At 46.9% G+C, this 15,323-nt stretch overlaps 1 protein-coding gene across 2 annotated transcripts in view; it reads left to right on the top strand.

The window, feature by feature from the left end:
* The first annotated feature begins 335 nt into the window (after positions 1 to 335).
* The window catches only part of HROB (homologous recombination factor with OB-fold), a 526,210-nt gene continuing 511,222 nt past the window's right edge, over positions 336 to 15,323 (top strand). The window contains exons 1-2 of one of the 2 annotated variants that reach the window (XM_069634315.1): positions 366 to 445; positions 7,964 to 8,675. In XM_069634315.1, coding sequence (XP_069490416.1) covers positions 8,577 to 8,675 — 99 coding nt within the window. In that variant the 5' untranslated portion in view covers positions 366 to 445; positions 7,964 to 8,576. Of the gene's footprint in view, positions 446 to 7,963; positions 8,676 to 15,323 lie in introns of both variants that reach the window. The other variant, XM_069634316.1, reaches the window with a different exon arrangement.

Here is a 15,323-nt window from a genome sequence, read left to right as displayed (position 1 = left end):
AAGCAATATACAAGTTCTAAGGTTGCCCGTTTAGAACCACTACTAAAGCGCGAAATATTCCTTTTCATATGCCACATTCAGTCCTGCCTCATTTACAGAGACCACACAGAGAATGTGTCCCTGGTAATAATAGCAAGTCCCCTATGCACAGAACTGCATTTACCGGAAATAGATCGGGAAAGTTCGTAAACAACTGGCAGTTAATCTCGCGCGTGTGCGTCAAACATCAACCGAGATACTTATCCTGCTCCTGCTGTTCCGCTCGTTTAAGTTTACTACAGAGGCAAAATAAAAAAGTAACGTGACATAAAAGATCAAAAGTTACACTAGAGCGTAACGTGTAAGTCACATGTGTTGAGTTGCTCCTGTAGGTCCATTCCTCTAACATGAAGTAGTCTCTGCACTAACTGACATGGAACCGGAGCGAGGAGACCCACACTGTCAGGTACGGCTCGTAAATGACCGGATATTCATGTGCACGAATGTGCTGGAGAGGTGGCGGTGAAAGAGTATGTGGAATAACATGGGCAAATAGAACAATTGTTTTATGGTGGCAATACTCCCATTTTTGCGATTTTCTTTGGGCACCTACAGTCGGAGCACCCTGTGATGGCACTCTCAGTCTAAAGTGGTACCCATGTTCACCCACGTTTTTAATGCACTTTTTCCCGATACTCGGAGCCCCTCCTCCCACACACACACTTTTAACATCATGAAATCAAGGCGACGGTAAATTCATTACATCAACCTTTTGTTTGAAATGCCAGATTCCTTCTTCTTGAAAGTGTGGTCCGGTGACTATGCATACGTCGTTCCTTTCTGTGATAATTGTTATGTTATGTTAGCGCTATTTGTATAGCGCACCGTCACCAACGGAATTGGTCCCCAGGCGCTCTGGCAGATCTGCAAACAGAAAGGGTGGGTAGGGTTAGTCGGGAAGAGGGGAGAAGGAGAGTGGGAGAGGTGGTGTGCTGTTGGCAGCTTCAGCTCGGTATACACCGAGTGCTGGGCTTTGGTGCTAGTATCGGATCGGGCGAAGGCCTCGAGTGTTGTGGGTGAAGTTTATGTGTTGTTGATACGGTGTGGTAAAGTGCGTGCGGATTGCTGGGAGAGAGGTGGTTGTGTGGTTTTGTGTGGGTTTAAGTATGTAGAAGATTGAGGGTTGGGTTAGTGGGTCTGTATCCTGATTCAGGGGCTTATGGTTCCATTACAGTTGTATATCTGTGGATTGGGATGTTGCTGGTTCCTCGTGGGCCGACTCGCTTTGGTAATGTTGCGCTGATCCAACTGTATCCTATTGAGTATAGTATGGATTGGTAGGTGCGTCTGAACCTAATCTTCCGGAGTGGGACTGGGTGGGTAGTAACTATTATCAAGTTATCTAGTGTGACCCTGGTCGGTTAAGGCTTTGAATGTTTCAGGGTCGGAGTCGTGTCGGTGTGTTGTCCTGGTGGGTCCGTATTGGAGAAACCGGTGTATTCAGACGTTCGTATCCTTCTATCCTGACTGGTTCTTTGGTTTCTGTGGGGTGAACATCCTTGGGACTATTGTTTAGTTGTAGTTTTGTGTGATGGGGCATTGTGCTTCCTGCTTAGTATTGGTGGGCAGTGTGTAGTGATGAAACATTTTGTTTCTCGCCCATTGCATTTTTTTTGTTTTGTTATGTCGGTGCCCCTGTGGCCAGACTTTCTAGTTATGACTTGAAGAGCCAGGTTTTGAGTAATTTCCTGAAAAATAGGTGGTTTCTTGTGTTACGTATGTACTTTGGAAGGTCGTTCCAGGTTTTCGGGGCTTGGTGAGAGGAGGATCCTCCAAGTTTTCTTTAGTAGTGCTTCGGTTCCAGGCAGATGTCCATGCTTGATCTGAGTGTTCTTGTTGGTTAATGTAGGCGCAGTTTGTCTCTTAGGAACTCAGCGCCTTTGTTGTGTACTGCTCTGGGCGTAATGCACATTGTTTTGAATTTTATTTGTTGTTTTATTGGAAGCCAATGTAGTGTTTTCAGAGCTGGTGCGGTGTGTTCTCTTCGGGGTAGTTTCAGCAGTAGTCTGGCTGCCGCGTTTTGAATGCGTTGTAGTTTTTTTAGGAGTCGTTCAGGCATGTCTAGGTATAGGCTATTGGCGTAGTCTACCTTGGACATGACGAGTGCGATGATCATGGTGGTTGTTTTGTTGGCGAACGATAGGAACGGTAAGGTTTTCTTTGCTGCTCTCAGGAGAAAGAAGCATTTCTTGACGAGAGCGTTTACTTGTGGCTCTAGCGTGAGATTATTGTCCATCAGAACCCCCAGGTTTTTTACAATCGGCGATGGTGCTGGGCTTGTCCCGAGTTCTCTTGGCCAAGGGATGAATTGGTTTTCTCCTCCATTTTTTGTGACGATCATTATTTCAGTTTTGCCTGGGTTGATTTTGAGGGAGTTGGAGTTCATCCAGAAGAAAACATCGCTGAGGCAGTTTTCTAGTTTTCATTGTATATCTGCATTATGAATGCAGTACCACAAGTACCATAATGCAACTCGAAGTAAGCCTGAAATTCAGGACTGGCTGAGTATTTCATATGCGACACACAACTCTGCATCCTGCCCTATAGCACGGACGTCGTGGTGTTATGCATAATGTGAATACAATGTGAAAACACAAATACATTTTGAACACCTACTTTTCATGTGAAAACATTTGACACACCAGTGATTTCTCAGCCCTGTTAAGTCAAAGGAAATACTTTTATCGGGGTGCACATATTTCCTTTGCATTAGACACAGATTGAGGGCTTTAAAATGTCAATGCAGATGTTCCATACTAACGTTTAGGAAAGTCTGTTTTATTTTAAACCGCTTGTATGTTAAAACATTACAGACATATATCAGATACAGGATGAGCTTACAGTCCAAATTAGCATATTCAGTCGGGCTTGTCAAATTCCCAATAAGCGGACGCTTCCCCTTCGCCCCCATTGCAACCCCCCCAGTCCCCTCTCTAGCCCATTTAGGTGGCTTAGTCCGTTGTTGGCACTGTGTTTGCACCCAAGGCCCAGTGTGCAGACCAGGGTTTATGAGTCGGTGCCGGGAAATCTCGATCGTAGTTTAGAAATGGGGCCCAAACGTCTGCAAAGCAGTGCATGAGGCCTGCCTTGCTTGCCTTGACTTTCTCGGCGACCAGTATGTCCCAAAGCTTGGTCCACCAAAGAATCAAAGATGGGCCCTCGGCCGTCTTCCAAGAGCGTGCAGTTGTGATTTTACCAGCTAGTAAGAGCTTTGTGAGTATCTTAGCAGTCCTCCCTGATCTTGAATAGACTCCTGGGGCCAGGGCCCCAAGCAGAATGGTTTCCGGGACCCTCGGGAGCACCACATGGGTAATATCTTTGATTATAGAGATGCTTTGGGTCCAGAAGGATTGCACGATAGGGCATGACCACCACATGTGAAAGTACGAGCCTCGCTGTCCGCAGTTACGCCAACACTGGGGGTCAAGGGCTTGATTAAAGCGATGGAGGCGGGTCTGGGCGTAGCACCATTGTAGAAGCAGCTTGTGGCAACTTTCCAGACTAGTAATGCAAAAGGAAGAGGAGTGAGTCCTAGACCATATGTCCACCCATGTTTGGTCCTGCAGAGGTGGCCCAAATCTGACTCCCAAGGTGTCATATAGGGGGCTCTCGTAGTGAGATTGTCCTCTTCCAGCAGGGTATAGAGAGTTGAGATTTTCCCCCGTTGCGTTAGGTCCAGTAGGGTCAGTTCAAGAGGTGGCGGGGGTCCGAGTGGCTGCCTGTCGGGTCTGGGGATGAGAACAGCAGTGCCGGAGCTGCACGTAGGAGAACCACTCTGCCTCGGTTAGTTGGAAGGCTGCTTTACATTGTTCAAAGGAGCGAGGCTTGTCCCCTTCAAATAGCTATCCCAGTGTTTCTAGCCCCCCCTGTTAGTCCAGTTTTTGAAGTTCGACAGGTGAAAGCCCGTGTAGAAGGCCGGGTGGTGAAAAATTGGAGAGGGGGAATCCAAGCCGCAGGGGATGCCTTTTGTATTGCAGTGCCCAATCCCAGGTCCTAAGGGTGTGTTTAGTTGAAGATAAGATACCCCCCGCCCCCCCACATCCGCCGCGGGATGTACGGAAGAAAACGAAGAACGAAGAGGGAGCGCGAGGTGGGTTTGTTCCAACTCTACCCGTTTCGGGCGTCGCAAGGCTATAACCCACGCCTGAACGTGTGATAGTTGCGCCGCCACCTGGTATTTGCTCAAATCGGGGGTCTCCAAGTCTCGAGCTTCCTGTCATGGTCCTCTGAGAGATCCTCGCCTTCCTACCCTTCCAAATAAAGGCTAGCATCTTCCTCTGTTTCTCGATCTTTAATGCCAGAGAACAACATCTTTAAAAAAAAAAAAAAATCCATGTAAACTTCATAACTCTTAAAACTGTACTACGATCCCAAGAACATTTCGGAGAAATTAGCAGTTTAAGACAACATGTGACAGTCGCCACCAATCACAACATGCTCGAGGTACATCATCTCTCTTCCCCAGGAAACTACGTCCTCTTCTTTGATGCAAATTATTCCCAGGTGACATCTGTCTTCTTTAACTTTCTTGACTCAACAACCTCTTCAACCTGTCCCTTCATGCTCCCTAACGCCAGCTTTGAATCAGTTAAAACAACAATAACAAAACGTATATTAAAATTGGGTGGGATCGCCAAGGTCATATCCATTTGCGCTTGACAAGCATGAGAGACCTTGTGCTATAATCCTCAAAGGACAATACAACTAATAACATTTTATCAGTAGTCAGTCGGTGCATTTAATATTACTCATGTCATAAAGCGATACTTCACTTTTGCGAGTGTGGGAATATACTTGTCTCTGTCTTTAATTGAATCACGACTTTACTAAATGCTAGTGTGGAAAATATGTATTCTATGGCAAGACCGGAGGCTCATATTATGCTTTTCTAAAGCTTGCTTACTAACGAATCAACTTGTTCAACTGTCTTGAGGTAGAACGTTTAAAGACTGTTTTCCCCCGACCAGTCGGCCGCCTTCATAATATCTTCCAATCTGGTGCCTGCTAAGACCACCTTAGATGCCATGCCTCTGGAGGAATGTGCCCCGAATCCCTGGGTCTTTATGCCCGCTGGTTCCATGCTCAATCTAACCCATCTCGCCAGGGTAGTGCATAAAATCGCCTTATGAGTCTTTGTAAGCCCTATCAATAACGATATTCCCTGGGCAATCTAAACTTTGCTGGTACCCCCTCATATACTGAGGAACTTAACACACATCTTTGGCTGATGAGGGAAAGCTGGGCGTATTGCTGTAGGATAGCCGTCATTGTCCTCCTGGTAATTTGGAACCTAACACCCTCAAGGGCAAAACTCCTCTCCGGTTCATGATGGCTGATACTCACTTACAAGAGAACACATCACCCAGCCCTTAAAGTACTACTGTGATGCTGGAAATGCCTTATGGAGGGACACAGCCTCCTAGCCCTTGTCCTATAACTTCTCTCTGTGTTTTTTCTATGTTTTATGCCACTGAGGTCCGGCCTGGATCTCTGGCAATACAGCTCTTCGTGTTTTCCTTTTGGTGAACAACACCTGCGGGATACCCTTATGGCACCCATGGGTGGGGGGTATACCCTTGTACCCCTTATGTGTGTCTTTGGGCACCTGTGTGTGGGCCACAGAGCAGGTTATGGGATGGATGCAGCTACATGCTGACTTGGCAGTGGATCTGAGTGTCCTCCATTTTTGGGATACCCAGGCCCTGTCATAGGAATCAATGGATTCCTACACAAAGGCAAGATGGCCACTGTGGTCTTTTGGTTTCTATTGCCTTTTACCTTGTTTCCCAAAGTCCTGGGAAGTCCCGTCTCTGTTCCCTCCTCCTAAGTGGCTGTTGGGTGGAAATACACCATATATGGCTCTGCGGCTGCCTCCTGTCAGACTGACTGGAGCCTTCCCAGGGGCTGTGTTGTGGGTATATCCTAGGGGTGGGACCTGTGTGAATGGAATTGGGAGTCAACTCACATTCTCTGTTGTGGGTGTTGTGAGAAATCTGAAGGTGTCTCACCCACTAGTTCCCGGGATCTGGTACCCACGTGGCCAGGACACAGCTATCGCTTTTGGATCCAGTTCATGTGGTTGGACCAGTGCAGGAGGATCAACTGGATGAGGGGTCTTCGGGGTGGGGGCAGTGGTACACCGGATGGCGAGTCGCTGTATCCTCTTCCCTGTAACACGTTTACCCCATCCTACCAGGTAGGATACTTAGGAACTCAGCCCCACCCTCCTTTTCCGACACGCACACTTTCTCACAGCTCACAGTGAGAGAAAATGGACTTATACCCGAGCTGTATACCTGACATGTCCCAATGCCATGGTCAGGCAATTACTGATCATTACACACACACCTGGCTTCCATCACTCTTCCCCACACAGATAAAAGGCGGAGCACGAAAGCACACTCTGAGCAAGGCAAAGCACACGAGGAAGCAGCAGTACCAAGATGGCAGTTTAATACAAGGAGAAAGACGGCATGTCCAAAGAGGTTTGCAAGAAGGGACGTGCCCTTGACCTTTTCAGAGAAAGACCGTTACTTTCATGAGCTTTCGAAATCTGCAGAAACCTGCATTGTGTATCAGAGATACCCGGGTCTCTCCCGCGTCGATAGCCAAGGCGGGGAGGATCGTTTTCTGCGCTGGTACTGTCCTTGGTTCCCACTTAAACTTTGGGAGATCCCAGGTTTCTTTTGTTCACGCAGCAAGGGGGTTGTCCTTGGCTCCTACAACAAAGCAGCGCCAGTAAAGTCAGCACAGCCGGTGAGTTGGGGAGACTGATGCCTGACCGGTCTGTGTTAAAGGTTGCAAGCAGTAACATTGTATAGAGAAACCTGTAGAGGCCAGTGTGTGAAGCGTATGTGACCAGCAACGCCAACAGAATTAAACAGCAGATAACTGACTGACAGAATTTTGAAGTCAAGATATGGTACCATAGACAGAGTGGTCTGGTGCCACATAGGTAATCATTTGAAGGTCTCAGTTAGGTATCCAATCTGAAAGGTAACAATTGTAAGGCGAAAGAAATTGTGAAATCGAAGTGGTCCTGCAACGTGTCAAGCCAAACCCTGTGCACATTCGAAAGTCTTTGATAGTTGATGCTAATTGAAATTGGTCCGAACCTGGCTGAGGGAGACTAATTGTATTGAGAAAGGGATCTGAGGCTGGCTAAGTGAGATCCGGGGTGAACTGCGAGTCACCCGAGAAAGAATATCCTATGAACATTGTGAAAGAGGAGCTGAGCCTGAAAGGGGGGATCCAAAGTGTGGATTATTGTATTCAAGGGATCTGAGCCTGGCTGAGGGGGATCCGGGTGAATAGTGAATCACCTGAATTGTGTATTTGTGAAAATCTGAAAGAGGAAAAGAAGTCTTTTTGTTTTGATGCGTCAGGCCCTCTGCATGAAGAGACTTTGTAACGCAAAGAGACTTGGGCACAGAAGGCCCTGATGCTAATGATTGAACTGTATCCTTGTATTAAAGAAGCCAGTGATTGTACTCTGCTTAAGTGAACCTCCTCGTCCCGTGCTGAAAACGTGGGGAAGGGAGGCCAACGGTCTGAACATCCTGACATATCATTTTGAGAAAACTTCTTTCTTTTTCATTAACACTGTTTCCCACACTACTATTTGTATTTAGAGATAAGGATTGGCATTAGGTTTATTAGTACAGGCCCTTTGACAAGACCCCACTAGGACTGCGTTATTATTATTTGATGGTCGTAGCTTGCTCCCATCTTTAGATTTAGGTTTAGATGGGCGTGTTTTCAGCCCTTTTTGAAGTTCAATAAACACTGTTGAACTGTGGTCATTTTTGTCTGTCTTACTGTTTATAGCATGCCTTCCTTACGTCAGGTTTCTGTGTGTGTGACACAATGAATGAGACAGCCCTGAGTGCTGGGTACTTACCCCAATCCCCATTCTTTGTTATAGGTGTCTGGTTGGAGTGAATGGCCTGAATGCCTCTGAGCTTGATTGGCTGCCTGAAGTCGAAGCTGAAGCAGGAAGAAGATGTTCCTTGAAGCCCAACTGGAGGAGAAGTCTGCTGCATCATTTCTTCATTGTAATCCAAAATCTGCCATGTTCTTCCAAGGACTGATCCAGAGAGGATGTGCAATGGAGACCTCTCCTGAGCTACGAAGGACTATTGTGCAAACTGCTAGTCTTCATTGAAGTATCCTGGAAGCCAGACCTGTGTGCCTGCTGTCCGAAGAACGGGTCTTCGAAGTCCTGAAGAGGAGTGCCCGGGCATCTCGAGTCGAAGTCCATTGGTGTCGCCCAGGGTCCAGAGGCATTTCATGACCTATGGCCGCCCAGAAGAGGGGTTCCCTGGCATAGCGCTGCTGGACACATGGAGCTGCGTAAGTTCCAAACTGCCTAAGAACATTTCAAGGGACATTCGTGCCATCATCTGTTACTCACCGGACGGGGAGCACGCCCAACCGGTGACTTGGAAGGCGCAGGACTGGGCTATTGATTGAAGAGCTTAGGTCGGGGCCTCCAACCTAGCCTCCTCTTTGTGAGGGCACAAGATCTTTTCAACGATATGACCCTTTGCTGGGTAGAACCAGGCAGAGAGACTGATCGCTTAAAAGAGCGGGGAGAACGCACTGCCTCGAACCCAGCTGTAAGGAAAGAACAAGAGGTAAGCGACTGAGAGCTCAAAACGGTTCCCTTACTCCAATACTTCTTCTCTAGTAATACCTGAGCAATGCCCTCCCCTTGATTCAAGGCAAGCTGGAAACCACCTACAATTTAAGAAGGGATTATAAGCTGTCCTGACTATAGATGTCAAATAGTAAGGGGAACGAATAAACAAAAAAAAACCTTACCACTAGTGAACTGTTGAGTCTGTAACATCCAAGGAGGAATTGACAACAGAAGGGAAAAATAACAAACAGGTAGGTTAGTTAGGGAAGCTGTGCCCGGGCGGAACGAGGGGCGCACTAGTGTCGGGGTGGTGCACTATCAGCAATGCGTCCCTGTGTGCACTATTGAAGAAAGCCAATGGAAAGTCTAATTGCAGCAAGAGGTTGTTAACAGTAAATGAGTTACTTGGCAACAAGTGGTGGGGTGGATGCAAATGGTTCTTGGCAGCAAGTGGTGGAGTGATGCAAATGGTTTATTTGGCGGCAGGTGGTGGAGTGATGCAAATGGTTTATTTGGCGGCAAGGTTAAATGAACACGGAAGGTTTGCTTGGCAGCACGTGGTGAAAACAGAATACGATGGATATTTTGCCATAAAAAATGACTTACCGGTGCAGTAGTCTCAAGCAGCGTCTCGACCTGGCTACCGGCGCACAGTCAGTGGATGGAAAGTGTCCTGTGCCGATATGCAGCACCAAAGCACCGGGGAACCTGCAAACCGACAGCCAGCAAGAGCAATGGCAAACAGGGGAGTCCGGAAAGGCACACAATTGCGTGTGCAGACAGGTTGTCAAAAACAGGAGACAAGTTCAATCCATGGGACGATAGCAGGGTCTGGTACACAGCAGGTAGAAATTATCCAAACAGCAGGCAAAGCAGTCCGTGGATGGAAAAAAGGGTCTGATACACAAGTGAGAGTAAGGATACTTTAGGGAGCAGGCAATCGGAATCCAATGAAGTAAACAAGGTTTGGTACACGATAACAAGAAGTATTGGAAAATAGAAGGCGAAACTTCTTAATGACGGTTTGCAACTTTAATCCTAAGCAGTGTTTTGTCCGGTTCTGAGGTTTAAATCTGGAAGGAGGAGGCGGAATCGGACGAAAACGAGGCTCACGTGTCATCACCTCTGGGCTGACAGAGAGGCGGAATCATGAGAATTGTAGTCAAAATTGCCACGGAGTGAGCTGAAGCCACTATTCTCCAGGGCAGCTGCCAGTGGGTATAGAATGGGTTTGCGCAACGACGCATACCCCCTACGGAGGGCAACAACCCTCTTGAAGGCCTGCCGAGGTGTAACATCATCACTGACCACTTTTTCCCCACCAGAGAGAGTCCAGAGTCGCTGAGTGCAAACAAGGCCAGTCGTGTGGCCCCCCACACCCCCTGCCAGAAGCTAACAAAGACGTCCCGAGCGTCTAGATTTGGTGAGGGTCCGAGGTCCACTCCAGTGGTGAAGTCCAGGTCGCCAGAGCTGTCCAGACTAAAACCGCTGCACTTCAGAATGACTTTGATTAAATTTTTCTCCCAGTGCTGCCTCCTTCCAAGGGAGTCTGGGGGGGTCCACTCTGAGGGAATCGTCGAGTGAAACCAACAAACTCTGCCACTTTGCCTGCCAAGGCACTAAAGGTGCTGCGACGAGGAAGAGCATCTTCTAGCCTCGGGAGTCATCAGGGGGTCCCAGATTCATCTTGGATCCTGATCCCCCGTGGCCTCTCAGGTACTTTGGCATGGTAGAACAGTTTAAAAGAAAGCAGAAAGTTATTGAACATTATTGGACTGGGCTGTAAAAGACAAGATGGGCTACTCCTTATTTTTTCCCTTACAGGTTGCCTATGTGGGGTTGGGGGGCTCTTCACACAGAATTATGTATCTAGCCTAAAGAAAGCATTCTGCCACTGTACACCACTAACTTGCCTTTCTTCCCTATTCTTTGCTGATGCACCTCACTTCAGAATTCACATGCCTATTTAAAACTGTCTACAGTTTCCAGTGATAGCTTATCTTGCTCCGGAATCTGTGGCAAGTCCAGGCCTCTCAAAAAGGCACGTTGGAACTCCTCATCTAAATTTTCCTTAACAAGATTACTTGAGAAGAATGAGTGCATTATAATCTGCCTTTTCGGATTCCGCTCGCTTAAGTTCCACCGCTGAATTTCCCATTTGGCTAATGTAGTTTTTAGTCCTTTGTTTTATAAATTTTGCCACCAAGCTTTGTCCCCTTTTATATAATGTCTGTATAAGGAGTTGTACGTATCTGTCTGCAAGATGTGATTCTAATTTCGCCCTTGCTTTCATTAGCTCTCGCCAAGCCTTTTGAGAACCTTTTTTGTTTTGTGTCTCAGCTTTTCCCATCTCTTGTTCTAACCCTTGTTTCACAATCTCCCTTTCCCTCAAGAAGTTTGTGGTTTGTGTGTTGAATTATCCCAGCATTACTGCCTTATTGGCGTCTCATATTGTGCGCCAGTCAATCCCCGGCCTCTCGTTGTCTTTAAAATAGTTCTTTAAGGCTGTTTCCATGTGGGTCCTTGGGGCCAGGTCCCTTAATATTAACTAATTTAACCACCAGGGTTTCCGAATCTTTGGGGAGAACACTATCGGGTCTGCTTGACATGTAACCGGTGCATGGTTTGTCGAATATCGTACCCCGATTTCCAACCCCGTGATTTGCGAGATGAATGTGTCCGAAACCAAGATCATGTCTATATGCGAGAAGCCTCTATGTGCCGCAGGGTAATGTGTGTATGATCAATCTTTTTGGTGAAACAACAGCCATGTTTCTAAGAGCTAAAGTTCTCTGCGAAAGAGTTCTAATGCTTTCCTGTGTTTGCCGTCATTAAAAGTGGCTTGGAGGGTTTTATCCAATGACATTTCCCCAATCATTACTTGTCCCACACACCACCCCACCAGTTTGCCCAGCAAGTCATTTAGGAATTGGTCTTGCTTTTCATTGTGAGTGTATATTGGGACCAGAGTTATTAGTTGGCCCATCAGATGCCCTCCCAGGACCAGGTAGCGTCCCTCGGTTCTCAATGAAGAAACTGCTACTCAAACCGCATCCCTTTCAAAATCAGAATCCCCACCTCCCTCTTCTTAGTACCTCTAGATGCCAAAAACTGTGTGGGAAATGCCCTATGTCTCAGTCGGTGGTTCATCCCCAGAGAGTGAGTTTCCTGTAACCATAAACACGAATGGGACTGATCAGGGTTGCAGCCTAAAGACCTCCCTAATTACCTTTTTCGCACAATAAAGTCTTCAGTATTTCTAATTTCTCATGACTTATGTTGGCACAAAATGTGGCCCTAGTCTAACTTGCCCTTCAACCATGCTAAACTAAGCCCTTGTGTATTACTTGCCCTAGGTCGCGCCGGTTGCTCTGCTTATCTAGGGTTAGGGGATAGTGGAAAAGAAAACTTGCCCTATCGCTAATCTTCTAACACACTCAAAAAAAGAACAATATGATAGTTCTAATATTTTTAATAGGCACATGCCATAACCATCTAGAGATGTGTCGCCTGCCTTGCAAAGGAAAGAAGTTTATATATTTTATTTGTTTTCTTTGTTTGGCAGGACATTTTTTTTTAAAGTGTCCAACACAATTTTTAACATAATTATTTTTTTTTAAAAAAAAACCTGTCCAGTTTGTGTCCTGGGATGAGGTACCGGACACACAACTGAGCAGTTGTCACTGTCAGATATTTCTAGGCAGAATTGTCATTTTTCAATGGTACAACCCCATGGAATATACAGTCTGTCTCCTTTCTTGAGGCACAACCTGTGGTTCAATCTGACTCCTTCCTGAATTTCGTTGGAAGGATCTAAAATGCGGCTTTTCACCACTTCATTGGTCCATATTTTGAAAAGCTGGTCAGAGCCTACCGTTTTCAGTGGACTAAAAAAGTTGAGCCACTTTCTTCAGGGATATCTTGCAGCGCGGTTTTAAGTGCTGCTTATATTGTTTCCGGTTGTAGAAATCGGGTCTTATAGGTACTCCACCCTACTCTTTCAATGCAACTTTCATGATAAAGTTCTTTGAAGGGTGTGTTTTGTTTCTTTGGATTTCTTCTTCCTGGATGCCCCAATTCCTGGCATTCCCTGGTAGCTATCAATCGGTCACGTCAGAGCTCCTAAATGTTCAAATTGTGTCCTCACGGACCGCTTAGAACCGCGCTGCAAGATACCGCGCTTGTCTGTCTTTACTGTTGCCACCATGAATTCCTTACACCGACCGATTTGGAATGCATGTATTAATACTTTCCCGAACATACCTTTTGGCCCCCTAACCAAACTGGTTAATCAGATAAGAGACACTGGGCTAATTACTAACGATATATGTTACCCTCCACCTCTATATTACTCTTAAAACCTGGGAAAGATCCAACAAAGTGTGCAAACTATTGCCCAATCTCACTACTCAATGGGCATGCAAAGCTGTACGTGAAGATACTAGCGCAAAGATTAATGGGGATCCTGCTTGGGATCATTCACCCGGACGTAGCGGGATTCATAGTCGGGGCGACACACTCAAGATAATATCTGGAGAGCGATAAATGTAGCATCATGGGGCCGGAGGATTGGACAGCTGTTGTACATGCTGGCACGGGACGCCACCAGAGGCTTTGATCGCTTAGATTGGAACTTCCTAAAACTAACATTGGAAAAATGTGGGTGTGCGCTGTTCTTCTCCCGTGTGGTCTTAGCCAATTTCCGTATCCCGACGACTAGATTGTTGATGAACGGTCAATTTATGGACAGTATCTCCATGAGAAGGGGAATCCGCCAAGGATGTGCTATCTCCACTGATATTTGCCATGGACATAGAGCCGTTGGCACAGGCGGTCAGTGCGGACCAGGAAATACAAGGGGTTGCACCCATTAGCGACACAAATAAAATAGCATATGCTGACCACATATTGTTATCCTTTCGGAACACAACACACTCACTTCTGAGGGTCATGTCACTCTTGAACAAATTTGCGAGGGTCTCGGGGTTCCACATTAACTAAATCAAAGGCGCTCAATGTCACCGAGGATCACGAACAAGTGGTTGAATGGTCTAAATATTACCCGTTGGTCTATTGCTTTCTATATCCATACTATCTGAGGGTGAAACTAACACCTTATCATTGGGGGGCATTGACATACAATAACAATTGTAACATAGGGCTGACACTAACCTGGTCCAGATGCCGCATCAGGTGTAATTGATTAATCCCCCTGGCCACCCTGCCCTCCTGTCCACTAGAGAGGGAGCAGAGAGTACAGGGCGCCCAGTGAAACCCCCTGGGGAAAAAACCTGGGAGCCGGAAGCCTTGATTTGCGTGGAAGTCTTTCTTCTCTAGGCACTGCTGTGGTTGTTAGCGGATGCACCGGGAGTATTCTGACGACCGTATTTCTGAAAGAAGAATAGAAAGCAGTTAAGTAGTGTGTCCAAGATGAGCGTTTGGGTCTAAAGGAGCCTGACTGTATTTGCAGGTGTTCGGTGAAACGGTTTGTGCTGCGCTGGAGTCTCGGTTCTTCTACTACTAAGGAGAAAGAGTGAGCACTTTGGCGAGTTGGGAAGAGCCAGGACAGAGTAAAGAAAACACACTGGCCACCTGATTGGGAAGAAGTAACCGCTCCGTGTGGCGGGTTGGAGCAGGCATGTGGAACTGCCTAGCAGGAACGTGAAAAGGACCTTTCGCAATGCAGGAATGAAAAATTTAATGTTTAGGAAGTAACCGAGAGCAGGGCACGATGGCGTATGAATGGGAGCGGGTGTCAGCATGTACCTTGTCAGTCTGTGTTATGAGAGTGTATGGGAAGTTATCCAGTGAGAACGCTAGCGAGGTGACGGGAACACGAATCCTAATGGAACAGAGAGAGGTTAGACTCGGGAAAGTTCAGTGAAAATAGATAACAAGAGTGTGTCCAAACTCACAAAGCGTCTCTCGTGAAAGTATAGATGCGCTTCACCGACAGGCTCCATTGTTGATATCCCCGGTTCGGATTCAATGTGGGCGGAATCAGGGTGACCTGCTGGGAACAGGGAAACACTATAGCGTTAAGTGGCACTTCTGACGCCATCTTTGGAGAGGCCTGGGAAGATGACTTCTTCTTCTCTGCCTCCACCATGACCATTACCATCGCTGGAGATGGGATGTGACACACCTACTTATGACGGCCTGTATGAGGCTAACATCCCGGGATTATTGAAAACGTTAGCCAGCGATCTTAAGAGGTGGGACATGCAAGAACTTTCATGGTTTGCGTGTAGAACGGCGGCTATACACATTTTATTGCTGACAAAATTTCTATACATAGTGAGCTCACTCCTGATTCGGATACCGACCCTACCCAATAAAAGTTTTGAGAGGGAGATCTTGCACTTTATTTGGAGGGGAAAGAAACCCAGGGTGGCCCAAAGGGTTCTGTTTCAGCCCCCTGCATTGGGGGGCTTGGGAATCCCAGAAGTGACCCTGGTGCTACAATGGGCCCCACTGGAAGGCTCGAATGGGTGGAGCAGCATAGAAGAGACGCATCTGATATCTCTCTGGAGAACCTGAATATTCTGACACAAAAGCACAGGGGAGCTTGGGTTTACCTTGCTGGACACAACAAGAACCACTCTCCTTTACTAGGATAAAGCTCTACGGAGTAAGAAAATAC

The sequence above is a fragment of the Ambystoma mexicanum genome, chromosome 13 (assembly GCF_040938575.1).
Source record: "Ambystoma mexicanum isolate Mex_15411 chromosome 13, UKY_AmexF1_1, whole genome shotgun sequence".
NCBI classification, from domain to species: Eukaryota; Metazoa; Chordata; class Amphibia; order Caudata; family Ambystomatidae; genus Ambystoma; species Ambystoma mexicanum.
Note: the sequence above shows the minus strand (reverse complement) of the source record. Positions and strands in the feature narration are given on the sequence as shown.